We start from the raw sequence: 15,634 nt of genomic DNA on the forward strand, positions 1-15,634 counted from the left end.
CTAACGTCACTTCATCACTGATTTTGGCTGCAGGGATGTGACCCCCAATGCAGTAGGGACAGCCTAATCAGAGCCCCTGAGCAGGGTCTTACCAGGGCCGTATCCAGTCTCATTACTGGGTATGTTATTTGATGTTCACCCATACATCATCACATCCTGTGCCTTCCTCTTTCAGGCTTTATGTTAGACCAACCCATTCAACAGCTTACTAAAAACTATTTCATTCATTTCCTCTCACCCCTCTGGCAGGAGGTGTGTTCCATAATCTGATTGCTCTCACAGCTAGAAACTTCTGATTTCCAGCTTAAATATGCTTGTGGCCAGTCAGCAGCCACTTGATATGGAGTAGTTCAAATTCATACTCATGTCTGTGGATATTCTAAAATACAGAAGCTGATGTCATTGCATGTGAAAAATGTCCAGATCTGTTCTTCAGGTTTCAAGAAGGAAAAGATCATAAATTTGCTGAGGAAAAGGAACAGTTTTTCATTCTTGCTTCAGCATGTAGATGACCTGAATGACATTACAAAGAAAATGAAGAAGCAACACAGGAAAGGCTGAAGAGAGAGTGCCAGCTGAGGGCAGAACCAGGAGACCCAAGACCAGGTGACAGGTATAATGAGGTTATCAGCTTGATGGGGATTCAGGAAGGCCAGGAAGGAACGTGTGGACAAGGCACTGTGGGACACGGTTTAATGGGCACAGTGGTGTTAGTTGATGGTTGGACTTGATGATCTTACAGGTCTTTTCCAACCTTAGTGATTCTGTGATTCTGTAACACGTGAATTGAAAACTGCTGCTTGCAATGGTGGGAATGGTGGCTTGCTTGTGAGGGAGGAACCAGTTTCCCTTTTCTGTCTTTCCAAAAGATGTGACAACAAAGGTCACACTCATCTGCCTGCAAATTGGTATACGTATGTCTCTCTGCGGAGAAGCATGTATGTGAGAATTGACAGTCCTCCCCTGAATCAATACTCACCTTTGTAAAGGAGAAAATGCTTTCTGCTGAACTGATGGCTATTTCATCCCACTCCAAACCATAACAGATGATTTTCTTCAAACCTCTATGCATTTTAAGATTGTATTTACACTCACTAAGCAAGTCTTCTGTCTAAGAGAGGAAAAAAATAACATTCTCCCACTTCTTCATTTTCTCCCTCCCCCTGGTGCTGTGCTTTCCCAGGGCTGCTGGCTGGGTCCTGCTCAGATTTTTTACTGTCTTCTGACTGAGCTGCTTCTGCTTGGAAAGCAGTTCTCTGTGTCTCACCTTGGAGGTGGGGGTTCTGGCTCCTTTAAGTCCAGCAGTGTAGGCTCCATAACATAAGAGTCAAATACCAGATTGGGAAGCAGAGAAAGTACAGCTATCCCTCATTTTCTCCAGCGAGAAAATGAGACTGATGCTGTTACTAACACATGCCACCTCCCATAGTAAAAATGTAGGGGTTTTTTTTGAAAGAAAAGTGAAACACACTAATTAGGTATTAGTATTATCACTCCTTGTATGACAGGCATCTGCACTCCTGCCATCCTAGCAAAATTTCAGTCAGCAGAGGGTATTTAGCCAAAATGAAAATTCAGTCTGTGTGTCTAGTAAATGCTGCTGCTGCCCAGCCTTCCGTTTTTTGGTCAGCAAATAGCTCTGCTGTTCTCTGTCATGTAGCAGTCATGTCCTACCCTGAAGACAGATGCACTTCAGTGGTGTTTCTTGTTTCTTTTTTTTTTTTTTCATACAAGATAGCAGTGTTTCATAAAAAGCTTTCTTGGGTCAGGACAAAAGCTGCCATGCATATGTAACATTGTGATTAGCATCTTGCAATGAACTGGCTAGTGTGCACAAAGTGCTATCTCCTGGTAGATCAAACAGCTTGCTTTTCCTGCAGCTGCTTTAGCATAAAGCTAGTGTTTGGGAAGGAAGCCCCAAGGACAACCTGAAGTTCTCAGCGATCACAACACACAGCAAAACAGCGGCCCTGTTGGTGCCTCGCTTTTCTGAGATCGCTTCTTCCGAGGTGAGCCCCAAGTCCCAGCAATACAAGGGCTGGGCTGGAGTGGCTTGAGCAGCGCAGAAGCTCAAAGCAGGGTGGAGGTGGCTCCCCTTGGGGGAAAACCAGCTGAGTCGTCCTCTGCTAGGCCCAGAGGGCATGCCTGGCCAGACGGCACGCTGGAGACCCCCAATACCCCCCTTCCCCGCGGAGCAGGGGTCCCTGAGGGGTGGAGAGGCAGGGCGAGGCAGTTCGAGAGGTCCCACCGCGGCTTCCCGGCCTGCTGGTCCTTCCCCAACCACCCCTCACCTGCCGCTGGTGGGCCGGGCAGAGCTGGCTGCGGGCAGCACCGGCACAAAGCAGCAGGCGCCGCTCTGACTGCCGCGGGCCACCCTGCCGTACGCCCTCGGCTGCCTTCAAACCGCGCGAAAAGGCGCTCACACGGCCAGAGCCGCCGCGGCCGCCAGCCCCGGGCAGCCTCGCCAAAGGGGGCCGGGCAGAAGCGCCCTCACCAAGATGGCGGCTGTCTCATAGCGCAGCCCCTCATAAAGATGGCGGAAGCCGCGCGCGGACGTGGCCGCGCCAGGGCGGTGGCCCAGAGCGGAAGGCGGCGTCATGCGCGCTACGGTCGGGCCGGGGACCATGGGCAGGAGGCGAGAGGGGCTGAGCGTGGCCCGGGAGGTGAGGGCGGGCGGCGGCGCGGGGCACGGCCGGGCTTGGCGGGGGCGAGGCGAGGCGAGGCGAGGCGGCTGCCACCGCCACTGCCGAAGTCAGCGTTTGCCTGGAGAGCGGTGGGTGTCGGGGAGGGCCGGGGCAGTGGGGGTTCAGGAACGCAGCTCCGACCAGGCTGTGCTGTGCTGGTGCCGGCTCCGGCCGCCATCTTAACGCGCGATGGCAGCAGAGGAGGCCGAGGTGGGATTGCCTGTGCCGGCCCTCCCGCGAGCAGACAGCTCAGTGCCCCGTCCTCTGTCCCGGGCTTTTGACTGAGTGATGGATGGCCTTTGGTGCCCTTGCTCCTGCGGAGCCTTTGAGCCAGGGCAGGGAGAGGCAGGGAGAGGCAGTAAGTGCGTGCCCGCGGAGGGTGCTGCGGCAGGCTCTTGGCCCTAGCTAGCAAATCTGTGCACAGCCCGGCCTGTGTGTGCAGTGGTGAAAGTCAGCAGTGTGCTGGGCACAGGCTGCTGCTTTTGAGGAACCCGATGATAAACCAGCACATGAGGGGGCTGTAAATCACAGCAAGGAAAAGGGGAAAAGGCTGGCTTTTAAGCGTAAGCCTACCTTCTGAAGTTGCCTTTTTATTGTTGCGCTTGGATGTTTCATAATGGCCTGAGTGGCTGGAGGGCTGCTGGTAAGCTTTGTTTAAGCTTTGTATTTGTATTAACAAACTGAGGCATGTTAGTTAAGGTCTCTCTGAAGCATACTTCATTCTGGCTCCTGCACTGAACAGTACTATTTGGACTGACTTGGAGGAGGCAGTGGAGAGCCCATAGTTCAAGTCTTGGGTTGTGGGTACTGTGGGGACAGCAAAAAGCTGAACCTTTCTGACAAATGGCTGAAATGGGGCAGAATCGATCCAGCGAATCTCGCTGGTCACCTCTCTGTCCTGAAGTCTTTCAGATGAGTGTATGCACAACAGGCCAAGATAGGCAGGGTAGAAAGGCCAGGGAAAGGACTTGGGGCTTGTCATATATGCTTCATCAGACAGTAATGTAAAGATGAGTGTCCTACTGTGTCATGTGAATGGGAGTTCAGTTTATAGTAGTTTTCTGGTCTATTTCATGTAGTTAGGCTTTCATTAGATAAACAGACATTTCTGGGCACTCTAACCCAAATAGAACCACTAAAGGGAATCTGGAGGGGAGTATGCGGACTGTCCAGGCTTCTCGACAGTCAGCCTAGTGGGGAGAGTTGAAATAATGAATTTTTGGTGGTGGTTGTTTGAGATGCAAAAGACAAGGAGAGTTGAGATGGTAGGGTCTACCTTATAAAAAGAGAGGTGGTAAAAAGCATGATCCTGTAAGGGACCTGCTGATCACAGAATGGAAAGGGACTCATTTTAGCTGCCACAGAAAATTCTTGCATAGTGTTTGGGGACTTGTGGTAGCTTCAGATTATTGGGGCTTTTTAGAAGTTGTCATGATAGAACACACTACTTTTGAATGGATTGTAGAACTACTCTTCTTCGGTGTGTTCTAGATGAAAACTTAACCTCTCAGTGCAAAAATAATACTAAAAGATAAAATCCTTCCCCCTTGCAGTGATGAGAAAGGTACTGAATAGATGTTAGGGAGGAAGAAAACAAAATCCCTTTAAGCCAGAGGAAGAGAGGGCTGTATTTCAGGTGTCAGAATGCGTGGCAAGCAAGATACTGATTTCATAATTTAAACTTTTGTTTGGTTCAGTATTACCTTCTGAGCTGTTATGTTTGTAAAGAAAACTTTCCAAGTGAGCTTTAATATGACATGATGCATGGCTAGCTTTGAAAGACCTAATCTAGGCAGAGTCATGCTTGTTTAACTGAAGTCATGATGCTAAATGAATGCAATTTTCTATATGGACACTTATCAGAGTAGCTTGCACTTACAAATTGCAGGTGTAATTGATATGACCTGGTTTAAACTAATATAAATGTGTCTCCATAATGTTGTGGTGGTTTAAACTCATGCCACTTCTCCTTTCATATAGCTCTGTCGTCTTTCAACAGGCAGCCCTATTGACCATGCTGAGCTGCACAGAACTTTCTTAAGGAAACTCATCAGGAAAATGAAACTGGGAAGACTGGTCTGTTTTGTAGCAAAATAGTGAAAATGGAATGAGCTTAAGAGAGTGACAAGGATGATCAAAGGTGTGGAAAACTTCTATGCAAGAAACAACTAAGCATATCACGTTCTTTTAAGATTGAAAACATGGCTGCAAGGGGACCCAATTTAGGTCTATATCCTCTGCATGCTATTTGTCACTTTAAACAAACAATGAACATTCAGTGTCAGTATAAAATTAGGGCTATTAAATGAAACTAGCAGTTGACAAGCTCAGAACAAACAGGAGGGGTTGGTTCTTCCCATAACCTGTGCCTGTGCTGTGAAACTCCTTGCCGGAGGATGTTGCAGCCCTTAAAAAATATACTTGTGGCTCAGACAACAACTGAAAAAAAATTCATGGAAGCAAAAAAGTGGGGCTATTAAACACAGAGAGAACACCCTGCACTCAGGCAGTGCCTGAGCTGCAAAATGTCGAATGTGTTTGAAGAAAGTATTGTTACATGTATTGCTGCTTCTGACAAGACAGTGGCTGATCAGTGTCTGTGCAAGAGCATAAAGAATAGGGAAAAGGCCAGCGTAGTCTTTGCTCAGTAAAGCTGTTCTTACAGGATTTTTCAAAAAGCTGTGGGTGATGCCGTGTGGTCGTGTCTGTGTACTATCCTGCAAAGCTGCTGGTCTGAGCTGAGGCAGGGTGGGCTGACTGACTGGATAGTCTCTGCAAGGCTGAAGGAGGAAATGCAGGTAGGATCCAGCCCTTTCTCCTTTATCAACACAGAGAGTTGATCTGCAGGATTTATCTTGGACTGTGCTGGTGGATCGTCCTCTATTGTGTAGTAGCTTGCCTGGTAAATATTTCCAAGCATGCTGTGGGCATAGCATCTGCGAAATGATTTGCCAGCATGCAAAATGATTCCAAGAGCATGGTGAAAAATGGAAGTGTGTCCATGAACTGCAAGTTAGCATTTGAATTTAAACAAAACTTGTCTCTGCTGGACTGATTTTAATAATCCAGCAAAATTTGTGGGTGCAGGAACTGCTAATGCTTCTGTGAAAAGAATGGCTCAAGTGTGCTGGCAGGTGACAAGGCATGAGAAGACTGCTCGGGGAAGGTTTTTTTTTCTTTGCCCCCACCTCTTCAGTTGGCTTTGATCTGTTTTATGAGGGTCAGAAGACGAAAACCTCATTACCTAACACTGTTGGATGTCGACGTATGTGTGATATGGCTCTTTGCCAGTATCTTAATTAGGGAATTCATAAAAGCGGAGGGTGGATGCCAGTTCTTGAAAAGCGCTTTTAGCCTTTCTGCTGGAAAGAAAGCTTTTATTAATTCATTACAAAATGTATTAAAAGGGATCCAGCTCAATTCTGTTAGCAAAGCTGCTTCTTTTTCTCTTCTGTCTTTGTCTCTGCCTTTATGTGAGCCATTTTGGGTTCCCTGCCCAAGATGGTCCCAACAAATGAGATTTGTAATAAGCATGTAAGTCAATTTGGATTGAAATTCATTCCAGGTCTTCTGGTTTAAAAAGGTCTCCAGATTGTGAGCGAGTGTTGCCAGAATTCAACACTCGTGGCTCAATGCCTTGTCATACCTTGTGGAGTAAGGGAGGCATATGGTCTTGGATCCCTGAGTGCATCCAGAGCTGCTGGGACTTGACTTTCTGGAGCAGCTCTTGAGGAGGAGAAGGGTGGTTCTGTGTGCCCCAAGCTGCTGCCTGGATGTGAAGCACCTGTTTCACTTGCCCCTTTTAACTGACACTACTTAAAGATGTTGCTGCAAGTGAAGTCCTGTGTCCCTGCTACAGGCCATGTGAACGTGAGGGGTTGTCACGTGAGCTTTCTACATGCTGCACTTCAGCTCTGTCCCAGAGGTTCCCCTTCATGGAACGGAAAGCCAGAAGGAGCCAGGGTTTGTCTTTGCAACTTATAAGCCACTGTGCTGAGATTAACACTGGCTTATCTTTTTAGTGGCAATTGCAGTGATGGTTCACCTACGTGAGCTTGGCTCTTTGTTTTTATGCAGGCTTCCAGTAGGCCTAGGTACGTACCCCAACTAACCTTCTCATGTATTAGTTAGTAGCAGGGAAAGCTTTCCATCCACAACAAGCTCAGGTGTGCACCTGCTTCTAGGATTCCTCTCCTGGAGAGCTGCTGCAGGGAATTATGCCAAAGCTCTACAGGTTTTCTGGTGCTACAGCTTTACAGGGTATGCCCCCCCAGGAGTTTCCTCAACAGTCCAGAGAGTAATCAGTAATTCCCAGGCATTACTCTGATTTCTCCCTGTGCTTATTTTCTATTTCTCTTTCCTTTGCTCTACAGGAAAAGTTACCTGGATGGCTGAGCTGCTGCAAGACTCCTAGCTTGCACAAACAGATCCCAAGTGAGGCAGTGGCACTGACATATCAAGATAGCGCTCTGCCCATAGTTTGGATTGGTGTCTGAGGCTCCTTGTGTAAATGAGCCATCTCCAGAAGGCAGATAGTATTGTCCTAATTTATCAGCGGAGGAGCTGAAGCACAGTGAATGGATGACATCTGGGAATCCTCACTCTTGTTCTTCCTTACAACCCCTAATGCCCCAGACTAGCCTGAAGAAAAATCATGAGATTCTGGAGGAAAAATATTTTGTTCATTCAGCAATCTGTTCCTCTTCCCTTGCTTTTTTTTTTATTATTTTCTATCCCTTGTGCCCCCAGCTCAGCAAAGCTGATGATGCAGTTCTAGGGCATGTGGTTTATTAGCAAATTACTGCTCTCCAGCAGGGGACCCAAACTTTGGTTTTGATTTAAGAGCAGTAAAACCAGTTGAAACTTTTAAAGTATTATGTGGAATCTGGAGATTTTTAGTCAGCAGAAAGTAAAAGCATTGGCAGAGTTGGGCGGAATATCCTCTTGTAATGGCTTATGAAATGACGGAAGTATGGGCACAGAATGTACTAGTGAGAGCAACTGCAAACTGAGCAGGAGAAGCAGTTCTGCAGGAGAGGATAGGAAGTGCAATGACATGGATAATTTAGTGGTGTGGTTGGCAGCTGACTAACCAAAGCTCTCATTAAATTGTATTATTTAACATGATTTTAAACATGTTTTCAGAGAAGGCATGGTGCATTGTAGTAAGTTTACTGGCTAAGGAGAAGCCAGGTAACACATGCTGAAGTACCTCTTGCTGTGTGTGTATGTGAGGGTTTCCAACAGATACGGGAGCAGAGACAGAGTCATTTGCAAGTGGTAGAAACTGGTGAGGGAGATGGTCATTCTCAAATTGGACTGGATGGACACCCCACCTCCACTCTACCTCACTCTGCCATTAAATTAACTTGCTGATAAGTGTGGTCAGAGCTGACTTCAGTGAAACCCTTGGTTGCCCCTGAAGCAGACTAGGGCAATGCATCTCGCTGACTGAGCTGTAGTGGATGACAGATAGTGACGAGCAGCTGGAGTTAACATTCTTACCTGGCACAGCTGGATATGGAGGAGGACCATTATCTTTGCCCTGACCAAATGCATTTCCAGCTAACAGGCTTCAAAAATATCCATGTCCCCATCCAGGCAAACCCAAGTATTGCCAAACACAGAAGCACCATTTCCTGTGCTCTGGGATCAGGTGATGTGCCTTGGTACTCCCTGTGGGCTCAGGGGAAGCTGTGCAGGTGCCTGTGGGGAGCTTGGCATCTCAACAGCCCTGGCAGAGGTGCCTGATAACAAGGGACGTTGAAATTGCTATCTGGTAAGATGCAAAGATTTATTTGAGCCTTGTTGTATGTGGCCCCCTCCCCAGCTCTACTCTGCTCCTTGCAGTGAGACTGTTCAGCTGACTGGCTGAACTCCTTTTCTCAGTCTGCTTTGTTCTCCCTGTTATGTCAAGCCTCTTCTCCCATCCTGCCTATTTATAACGCTTGCCTGCCTTTCCTGAGCAGAAGGTGTGAGATTGCTGATGAGCTCAGGATGGAGCTGATTCCCCCCAAAGCAGCAATAATTAGGGATCACTACCTTTGATTTTGTTTCCCGTATCGCTGTTTATGGGCGTGTTTGTGCTCTGGGCCACCTCTGAGGCTGATGTCCAGGCAGCTGGTGTCTCATTCCACGTCAGTACTTTATCCGGGACCGTGCTGCCTCTTAGCTTCTGGTTTGTGAAGGCTTTCACCACACAGAGGCCATGCTGCCAGCCCTCTAGCTGGCCTTGGCCTTGCTTGGAGAACCAGACACAGCAGGACTGTTGTGCTAAGTAGCTAAAAAGAGGTCATTGCCACCTCAGGGCACCAAGGCCATGTTCTTTCAGACTAGGATGTTGTGTTCATATTATCTGATTAGTCCCACTGTTTCCTTGCTGGAAGCAAGCCTGGAAGACAGAGTTTTCCTAAAGATGTCTACACTCTGGTTGTCAGGCAGAAAAGAGGAATGATTCCCAGGAGAACTGTTGTCTGTGGTAGGGTTCCCTCCTGGGCTATCCATTTGCATGCAAGTAGATCAATCCTCTTGTACTTATCCACAGTTAACTCCCCTCCACAGGAAGACATGGGGGGAGCACGGCTGTTAGGAAACCTGATGAGGAGACACAAGATGATGACCAGGGTTTTTCTGCATGGGAACATGTTGCTGCCAAAACTTGGTGCAGGTTGAAGGTGTGGAGGCAGTGGTGAATGCTCTTTTGAGCATACTGTGCAGACTGCTGTTGCTGTTGTAGATGTAGTTGGGTAAATGAGACAGTAGGTATCAGTGTTTCCCCTTTGTACCCTCTTCACCCAAGCAGATGGCTGAGGGTGCTTTGTAGTCATGTCCCATGAACTTCTGCATCCGTTCACAGCACTAAATCAAGACCTTGTCCCTCAGGCTTTGGCCAAGGCCAGTCTCTCTCATTTTATCCTCTGTTAATTGCATAAAGATGCCTTAGATCACATCTTTGCTTGTGGAGGCACATGCAAAGAAACTAGAACAGGCTGGAATGGGATCAGATCTTAGCAAAAAGATGCTGGCCAGCCACACAAGTGGGAGTGTTAGGCTGGCTTAGCTGTGTCTGGGATTACAATGTCACAGTTGCCTGGGGTATAATACAGGCTGATCTAAGAGGTGGTGGGCTCTCTGTGCTGTGATCTCTACACAGAGCTGGGGCTGCTCCTCCCTTGATTTGGGGAGGAAGGAGGTACAGTGGCTGAGCTGCCACCCTTCCCATCTGAGTGGGGATGGATCCATGTTAGCTGGGAGAGGACATGACGGTAACTGGTGTGGTGTTTTTCAGATTGATGGACTGGAGGAGAAGCTGGCACACTGCAGGCAGAGCATGGAGGAGGTGGATCTTAAACTGCGCAGGGAGAAGCTCAGCCCTGAAGGAAGGTATTGGTGACCACCTCCTTCCACAGCTGTGGCTGTGCACTTCAGCTAACTATCATCCTGCTGTAGTACTGAGCAAGGGCTATTGAAGGGATGGGAATGTGGGTCTCCATGACAAGTCTCTCTTCCCCCAGCTTGGAGCTTACTTGGGGAACTTGCCAGGGTGAGAAGTTCAGTGATGTATGGAGAGAGCTTTAGCTTATCAACAGCCTCACTCTCCGACCTTCATCGCAACCAGCCAAGCAGTGCCCGAAACTTGCCAGTTCATTTGCAGGGCTGGCTCCTGGCCTGCTAAGAAACAGCTCTGTGAGTCTGGCAAAGGATCACTGCATGCTGCTACTCAAGCCTTGCCAAAGCTTCATGAGTTCAGTCAGGGGAGATATGCTGCAACTACTACTGAGGGACAGACCAGGCTGGGATGCAACTGGAAAAGGGGCTGAGGGAAATGACTCTATCTGTGCCTGTGTTGCAAATGTGTCTGGATGTAGGGATGCAGTGACACACTGGCTTTCCTTGAGAAAGGGAAGAGGGTTGATTCCCCTGAAATCTGTCACTGACGTAGGAGAGGCAACTGTAGGCTTCTAGAGCTGAGACTCAAGCAAGGACTTTGACCTGGATTTTGTGGCAGACACAGGCAGAACCTGCTGTTTCTCTAGAGTGTGAAGCAAGGGATCCTAGATCTCCCGGTTGATTCTCAAATCTGTCTGCTTGAGGACATTCTTCCCATCACCTGCATCTTATTGCTCTGCTCCTAGCAAAAAGGCTAGGAAGCTCAATCATAGGCTCAGAGAGGGTTCCTGTTGGTCCTGGTGTCTGCTCTACAACACTGTCCTACAGAACCCAGTTAGAAGTGATCCTAGCAGTGGTAGCATCTTCACACCCCGATACCAGCCTCAGGTTTATCTTCTTTGTTCCTCCTTTCCACTCTGTTATTTTGCTCTTTCTGCCATTCCTTGAGCTAGCCTCTCTCTCTCTTTCCTCCTCCTTTACTGGGGTTTTATATCCCCATCCATGTTTGGACAGGGTCTCATCTCCTCCTGTCCCTCATCTCTCTAGCTCCTCATCTCACCAGTCCTTCATCTAGGCCTAAATTAATCTTATGTTTACTGTCTGTATTATTTATCTGCTACTGAGGTCACCAACAACCAAACCTACAGTTGTAGTAACTTAACAGGATGGAATATATCTGTATGATTTCTTTCTGAAATACAGGGCATAGAGCAAAGAATTAGGATCAGGGATTCCTGGGGCCTTTTCTGAATTTTACAACTTTTATGGAGATGGAAACAGAAATTCTGTTGCCCTAATCCAGACCATTCGAAAAACCCTGGAGGAAGATACCATGATCAAAATTATTGATTCAGTGAGTAGTACACAAAGGAGAGCTCTGCTTTCCCATTTTGAAGTTCAGTTGTCATGGTTTCTTCATGTCTCATTCTCAAAGCCTCTTCCCTTGACTCTCTTCACAAGGCAAGTTTCTAAGTAGCAGCTCAGTTATGTTGGTAAATCTGTCTTCTCACTGCCTCCTGGCTGCACTCCGCATTGCCTTTCCCCAGTTGCCTTTAAGAGCCTTTTCCTCTCCTGCTGCTCTGATATAGCTTGCTTTCTTGCCATCTCTTACTTAACTAGCTGTACATATAGATTTGGATCTCTTTCCTCCTACAGGTTCTTGCTCTACCCCAAGGGGAACAACAAACTCTGTTACACTTACTGCCTTCTCTGTCTGCTCTGAACCAGGAGATAATTTGTTAGCGCATGTTTACTTACACGCATACAGTCTGAAAGGAGTCACTGCGTCCTCGCTGCCATAATGGAAACACTGCTGCTTTCAGGCAATTTGTTTTGCGCTTATATTTTAAACTGTATATTAATTAATCATCTTGTGCAGTTTAAGACAAGGGCTGGGTTGGCCTGACTTACTCTTTATTGTTATTATCCTGAGTCTTCAGTCTAATAACAGGTTGTTTAACTGGTTGTTACTGGGCTTGGATTCAGCTTGTTTCCTGGAGTTGACCAATTTGTATAAATTGGGTATGTCTGACAAAGGGATCCCAGCTTCAATGAGTGAGAAGAACTAGCATTCCAGCACTAAGCCAGATGTGCTGGAGGGGCAGGATCCTGCAGAGAGCATGTAGGAAACCTGCCCCATCCCGTAGCTGTGGCAGAACTTCCTGCCCCACCTGGGGGAACAGAGTAGGGTGCTCTCTGACACACAGACCCCTTTCTAGCCTGCTTGCTGACACTGTCCTGAAAGGAGAGATATAAAGCAGTTTGGGGGAAGGAAAAAATAATTTAAAACTGCTGCATCTCCTCTTTTGCACAGCTGGGGGTTTCTAAACTGTCACCTCTCCACAGTGAAGGGTGAGGGGCTCATTCTGTGAGCAGATATCCCTGGCAGTGGGACAATCTCTCTTCCATCATATAAGCAAAGAACTAGGCTGTGTTGTGCCTCACAGGTAATGAACTCCTCTTCTCATTACAGAAAGTCACTGGAGAGAGAGAGAAACTTACTAATGACCAAAGCTGACAACTATGGTAAGAGCTTCATTAAAAATGGTCCCTCTGGGCTGGATGGGATCAGTGCTGCAGCTTAGCTTCATCTTCAGGCTCCTGCCACCTCTGACTTCTGCCTCTGAATTTAGGTTCAACCAAAGGGAGCTAGACTGGGGGAAATCTAGTCAGCATATTATAATAGGAGTCTGGATTCTCCTGCTTGAGCTGTGCTATCATATGGAAAAAAATAAGTATCAGCTAATGAAGGGGGGAAAGATGCCCTTTTCACATACCCCAAATTACCAGGCTTTAGATAATCAATCTTAGCCAACAGATTGACTTAAGTGGCTTTTAACATCCTGCCCCTCCTTTTTTCTTTTCTTTTTTAATAGAAGCTTGCTAAGCTAGCTGGCAAGTGCTATCTATCTGGAGTGTAGCAAAGTATGCCTTCCTTGCAGAAGGTTCTTACTGCGTGAGTTTCTGGGGCTGTTAAGTACACAAGCATAGGGATTCACACTGATGTGCTACCTGCAATTCCAGAGAGCCAGGGTCTTTCCTTGCTGCAAGTCCTGCTATAGATAATTAAAATGAGAGTCCCTCTGAGCTACTGCACATTTGACAGCACTTCCATTCTGCTAGGGATGCTGCTTTGCATGTCTTCAGGCTCCTGGTGTTGATCAGTGTGTTAACTGCTTGACAGCACTGCAGCAGTGCAAGCACCAGACCTCACACAAGGGAAAGAAGTACAAGTGTGGAGAGTTGAAAGCTGGGGTATGGCCAGAAAATTTGTAATTTTAACTCATGTTAAAGGACTGTTTCCAGAAGACTAACAGTTATTTTAAACAGATTCAGAGCTGTTCCCTAAGGGCCTACCGCTAGAGACAGCAGAAGACTCTGCAAGTTACTGCTACCCTTTTACCAGTAGTCAGCCATCACTGCTAGCATCTACAGAGTAATCTGACAGGCTGCTCAGACAGCAGCAACAGCCTCACCTAATGGTGATGGCTGCTCTTCCTGGAACAGAACAGACAGTGCATGTGCACACAGTCTTTTTAGATCACTGCTATGGCCTCTGATTAAATCTCTTGTTTATTCCAGCTGCCACACCTCAGGCCACAAACTGCAGTTGCTGACAATGGCATTGCTCCATCAGTTTAAGCTGGCACTGCTGTGCTTGGGCTTATGTGACCTCCTGCCCCTACCACCTCCTCTGTAACCTTGCAAATTCAAGCAGTTTGCTCTGTAGTTGCATGAGAATGCTGGTACTATGTGAGGAATGGGGCCAGAAAGAACAGCTAAAAGCCTCTTGATACCAGCACCAGTTTGGGAACCTAGAGCACCAGGGCGTTCCCCCTGGAGGCTGCTTGTGCAAACTGTAGAGGCAGTAGCCTGTGCAGTCACTGCACCTGCATTCAGCAGCAAGAGCAGTCTGGCTCTGTAGACAGTCTGCACCCAACCTTGCCCTGCAAAATAATAATTGCTGTTTGGCCATGTGATGTGTAATGCTGTATGCAGCAAAGTCTTGTGGAACAGAACTAGCAAGAATGGGGTTCTCATCTTTGGTAAAGGGAACGGAGACGATGAGTAGGACTCCATACTTTTGGTAGCCACTTCTCTCCTCTGTCTGCATTTGTGTTTCTTCTTTTGTAAACCTGGGCCAAGCAAAGTGACCTGTTTCTAAAAAGCTGCTGACCCCAACAGAATGCGTGTCCAGACTCAAGACCTGTTCCACACTCATCCTTCTGGGGCACAAGGAAACCCAGATTCTGCAACATTCAAAGATGGCCACAGTTGTATTTAAGTAAATTTGAAGGACTAGGAAAAGGTACCAGACTGTTAGGTCTAGAAAGTAGTAGAAATAGCCCTCTACCCTCTGTCTTCATTCTCTTAGAGAACAAGCAATTATTCTAATGACCTGTTCTGTCCTTAGTAGGGTCCTAGAAGTCATTTGCAAACAGGAATTTTTCTGGCACTGAAGTATTCCCAAGCACAGCTACTGAGATTGACAGGATGAGAGTTAGCACATGAAAGGTTTTGTGCTAGTTTACTTCCTGTTCAGCATATCTTATAATTGGTCGCTTTGCATACTGATCCTGAAAGAGTTGCCCATGGCCAAGGTAGCATTGTCCTTTTAGGACAGTTTTGAAAGGCGATGTAGCAGCAACAGGAAGAACGTTCATTCACAGGCAAGGCTTTTGTTTGTTTCCCAGAGAAAGAACTGAGCATGCTTCGTAAGGAAAATCGCAAGAATGCCACCCTTGCTGTGGCCTTGGGGTTGCTGATTGCTCTTATTTATGCCTGCTGGACGATGTGAGTGTACTCAAGAATTCTCCCTGTTGACCAAGTTACTCTCCTGCAAGGAGTTCTTCCTCCTCTCACCACTGTATGCCTCCCACAAGGGTGAGAACAGCATTTTGAAAAGCTGATTCTTGTTTATCCTCTCCAAGACTTGTTGTAGGGAAGCATTTTCTCTGAGAATTGAGGGGTACAGGAGACAAACCAGAAATTGGAAATCAGGTCAAGCAGAGCTCAAGGTGCTGCTGTCTCACCCAATATGCAGTCAAGACCATCCAGCCTGATGGAGGAAGGCAATACATTCTCCCTTTTGAAGAGGACTTCTGTGGTTGCAGACAAGTGCTCTCTGCCCAGCTCAGTCAAAATACATGCCACTTTCTTGGTTCCTGTGACTTCAGCCATAAGCTGAAGGGACACCAAGTTCTTTGATTCAAAGAGTAACTTGGGTATTGTGACCTAAAGACTCTACATGTCCCCAGAGCTGAGCTAAACAAAGATGTTTCCTCCTCCACACTGACTTACAGCACCAAAGGAATCCTACCTCCACAAAAACAGAGGGGAGGTGGGTATCTCTTTCTGCAAGCAGGTAGCATCCAACTTGGTATCTGGGTGCTTGGGCTTTGAGAAGATCGACCTATCTCTCCAGTGCATCAGAGCTTGGTAGCCATTTTGCGCATCTGAGAATCAACATTTGGAGAAGAGAATTTACTATCAAATCCCAGGGATGGAAGTGCTTCTGCAGGGCTTTAAATAAAGTAATTTGACCTTATAGCTTCATCTTT

General features: G+C 47.1%; 1 protein-coding gene across 3 annotated transcripts; it reads left to right on the forward strand.

Annotated features, from left to right (window-relative positions):
• Positions 1-2,624: 2,624 nt before the first annotated feature.
• Positions 2,625-15,611, forward strand: CCDC167 (coiled-coil domain containing 167). Of its 3 annotated transcripts, XM_009819109.2 has the most exons (5): positions 4,793-4,824; positions 9,973-10,067; positions 12,547-12,599; positions 14,768-14,867; positions 15,005-15,611. In XM_009819109.2, the coding sequence occupies exons 2-5, from the start codon at positions 10,015-10,017 to the stop codon at positions 15,030-15,032; spliced, it is 234 nt and encodes a 77-aa protein (XP_009817411.2). In that variant the 5' UTR covers positions 4,793-4,824; positions 9,973-10,014; the 3' UTR covers positions 15,033-15,611. The 3 variants fall into 3 exon arrangements, with proteins under 3 accessions (XP_059691545.1, XP_009817411.2, XP_059691544.1); XM_059835562.1 differs by lacking the exon at positions 4,793-4,824 and adding an exon at positions 2,625-2,663 and having other exon boundaries at positions 14,768-15,611; XM_059835561.1 differs by lacking the exon at positions 4,793-4,824 and having other exon boundaries at positions 9,388-10,067.
• Positions 15,612-15,634: the final 23 nt, after the last annotated feature.

The sequence above is a fragment of the Gavia stellata genome, chromosome 2 (genome assembly GCF_030936135.1).
Source record: "Gavia stellata isolate bGavSte3 chromosome 2, bGavSte3.hap2, whole genome shotgun sequence".
NCBI lineage: Eukaryota > Metazoa > Chordata > Aves > Gaviiformes > Gaviidae > Gavia > Gavia stellata.

Excerpts from the sequence above, each read along its gene's own strand:
- CCDC167 (XM_059835561.1), top strand. The coding sequence starts at position 9,925 with ATGTTAGCTGGGAGAGGACATGACGGTAACTGGTGTGGTGTTTTTCAG. Across the intron at positions 12,600-14,767 it reads GACCAAAGCTGACAACTATG|AGAAAGAACTGAGCATGCTT; the intron begins GTAAGAGCTTCA and ends TTTGTTTCCCAG. Across the intron at positions 14,868-15,004 it reads ATTTATGCCTGCTGGACGAT|ACTTGTTGTAGGGAAGCATT; the intron begins GTGAGTGTACTC and ends ATCCTCTCCAAG.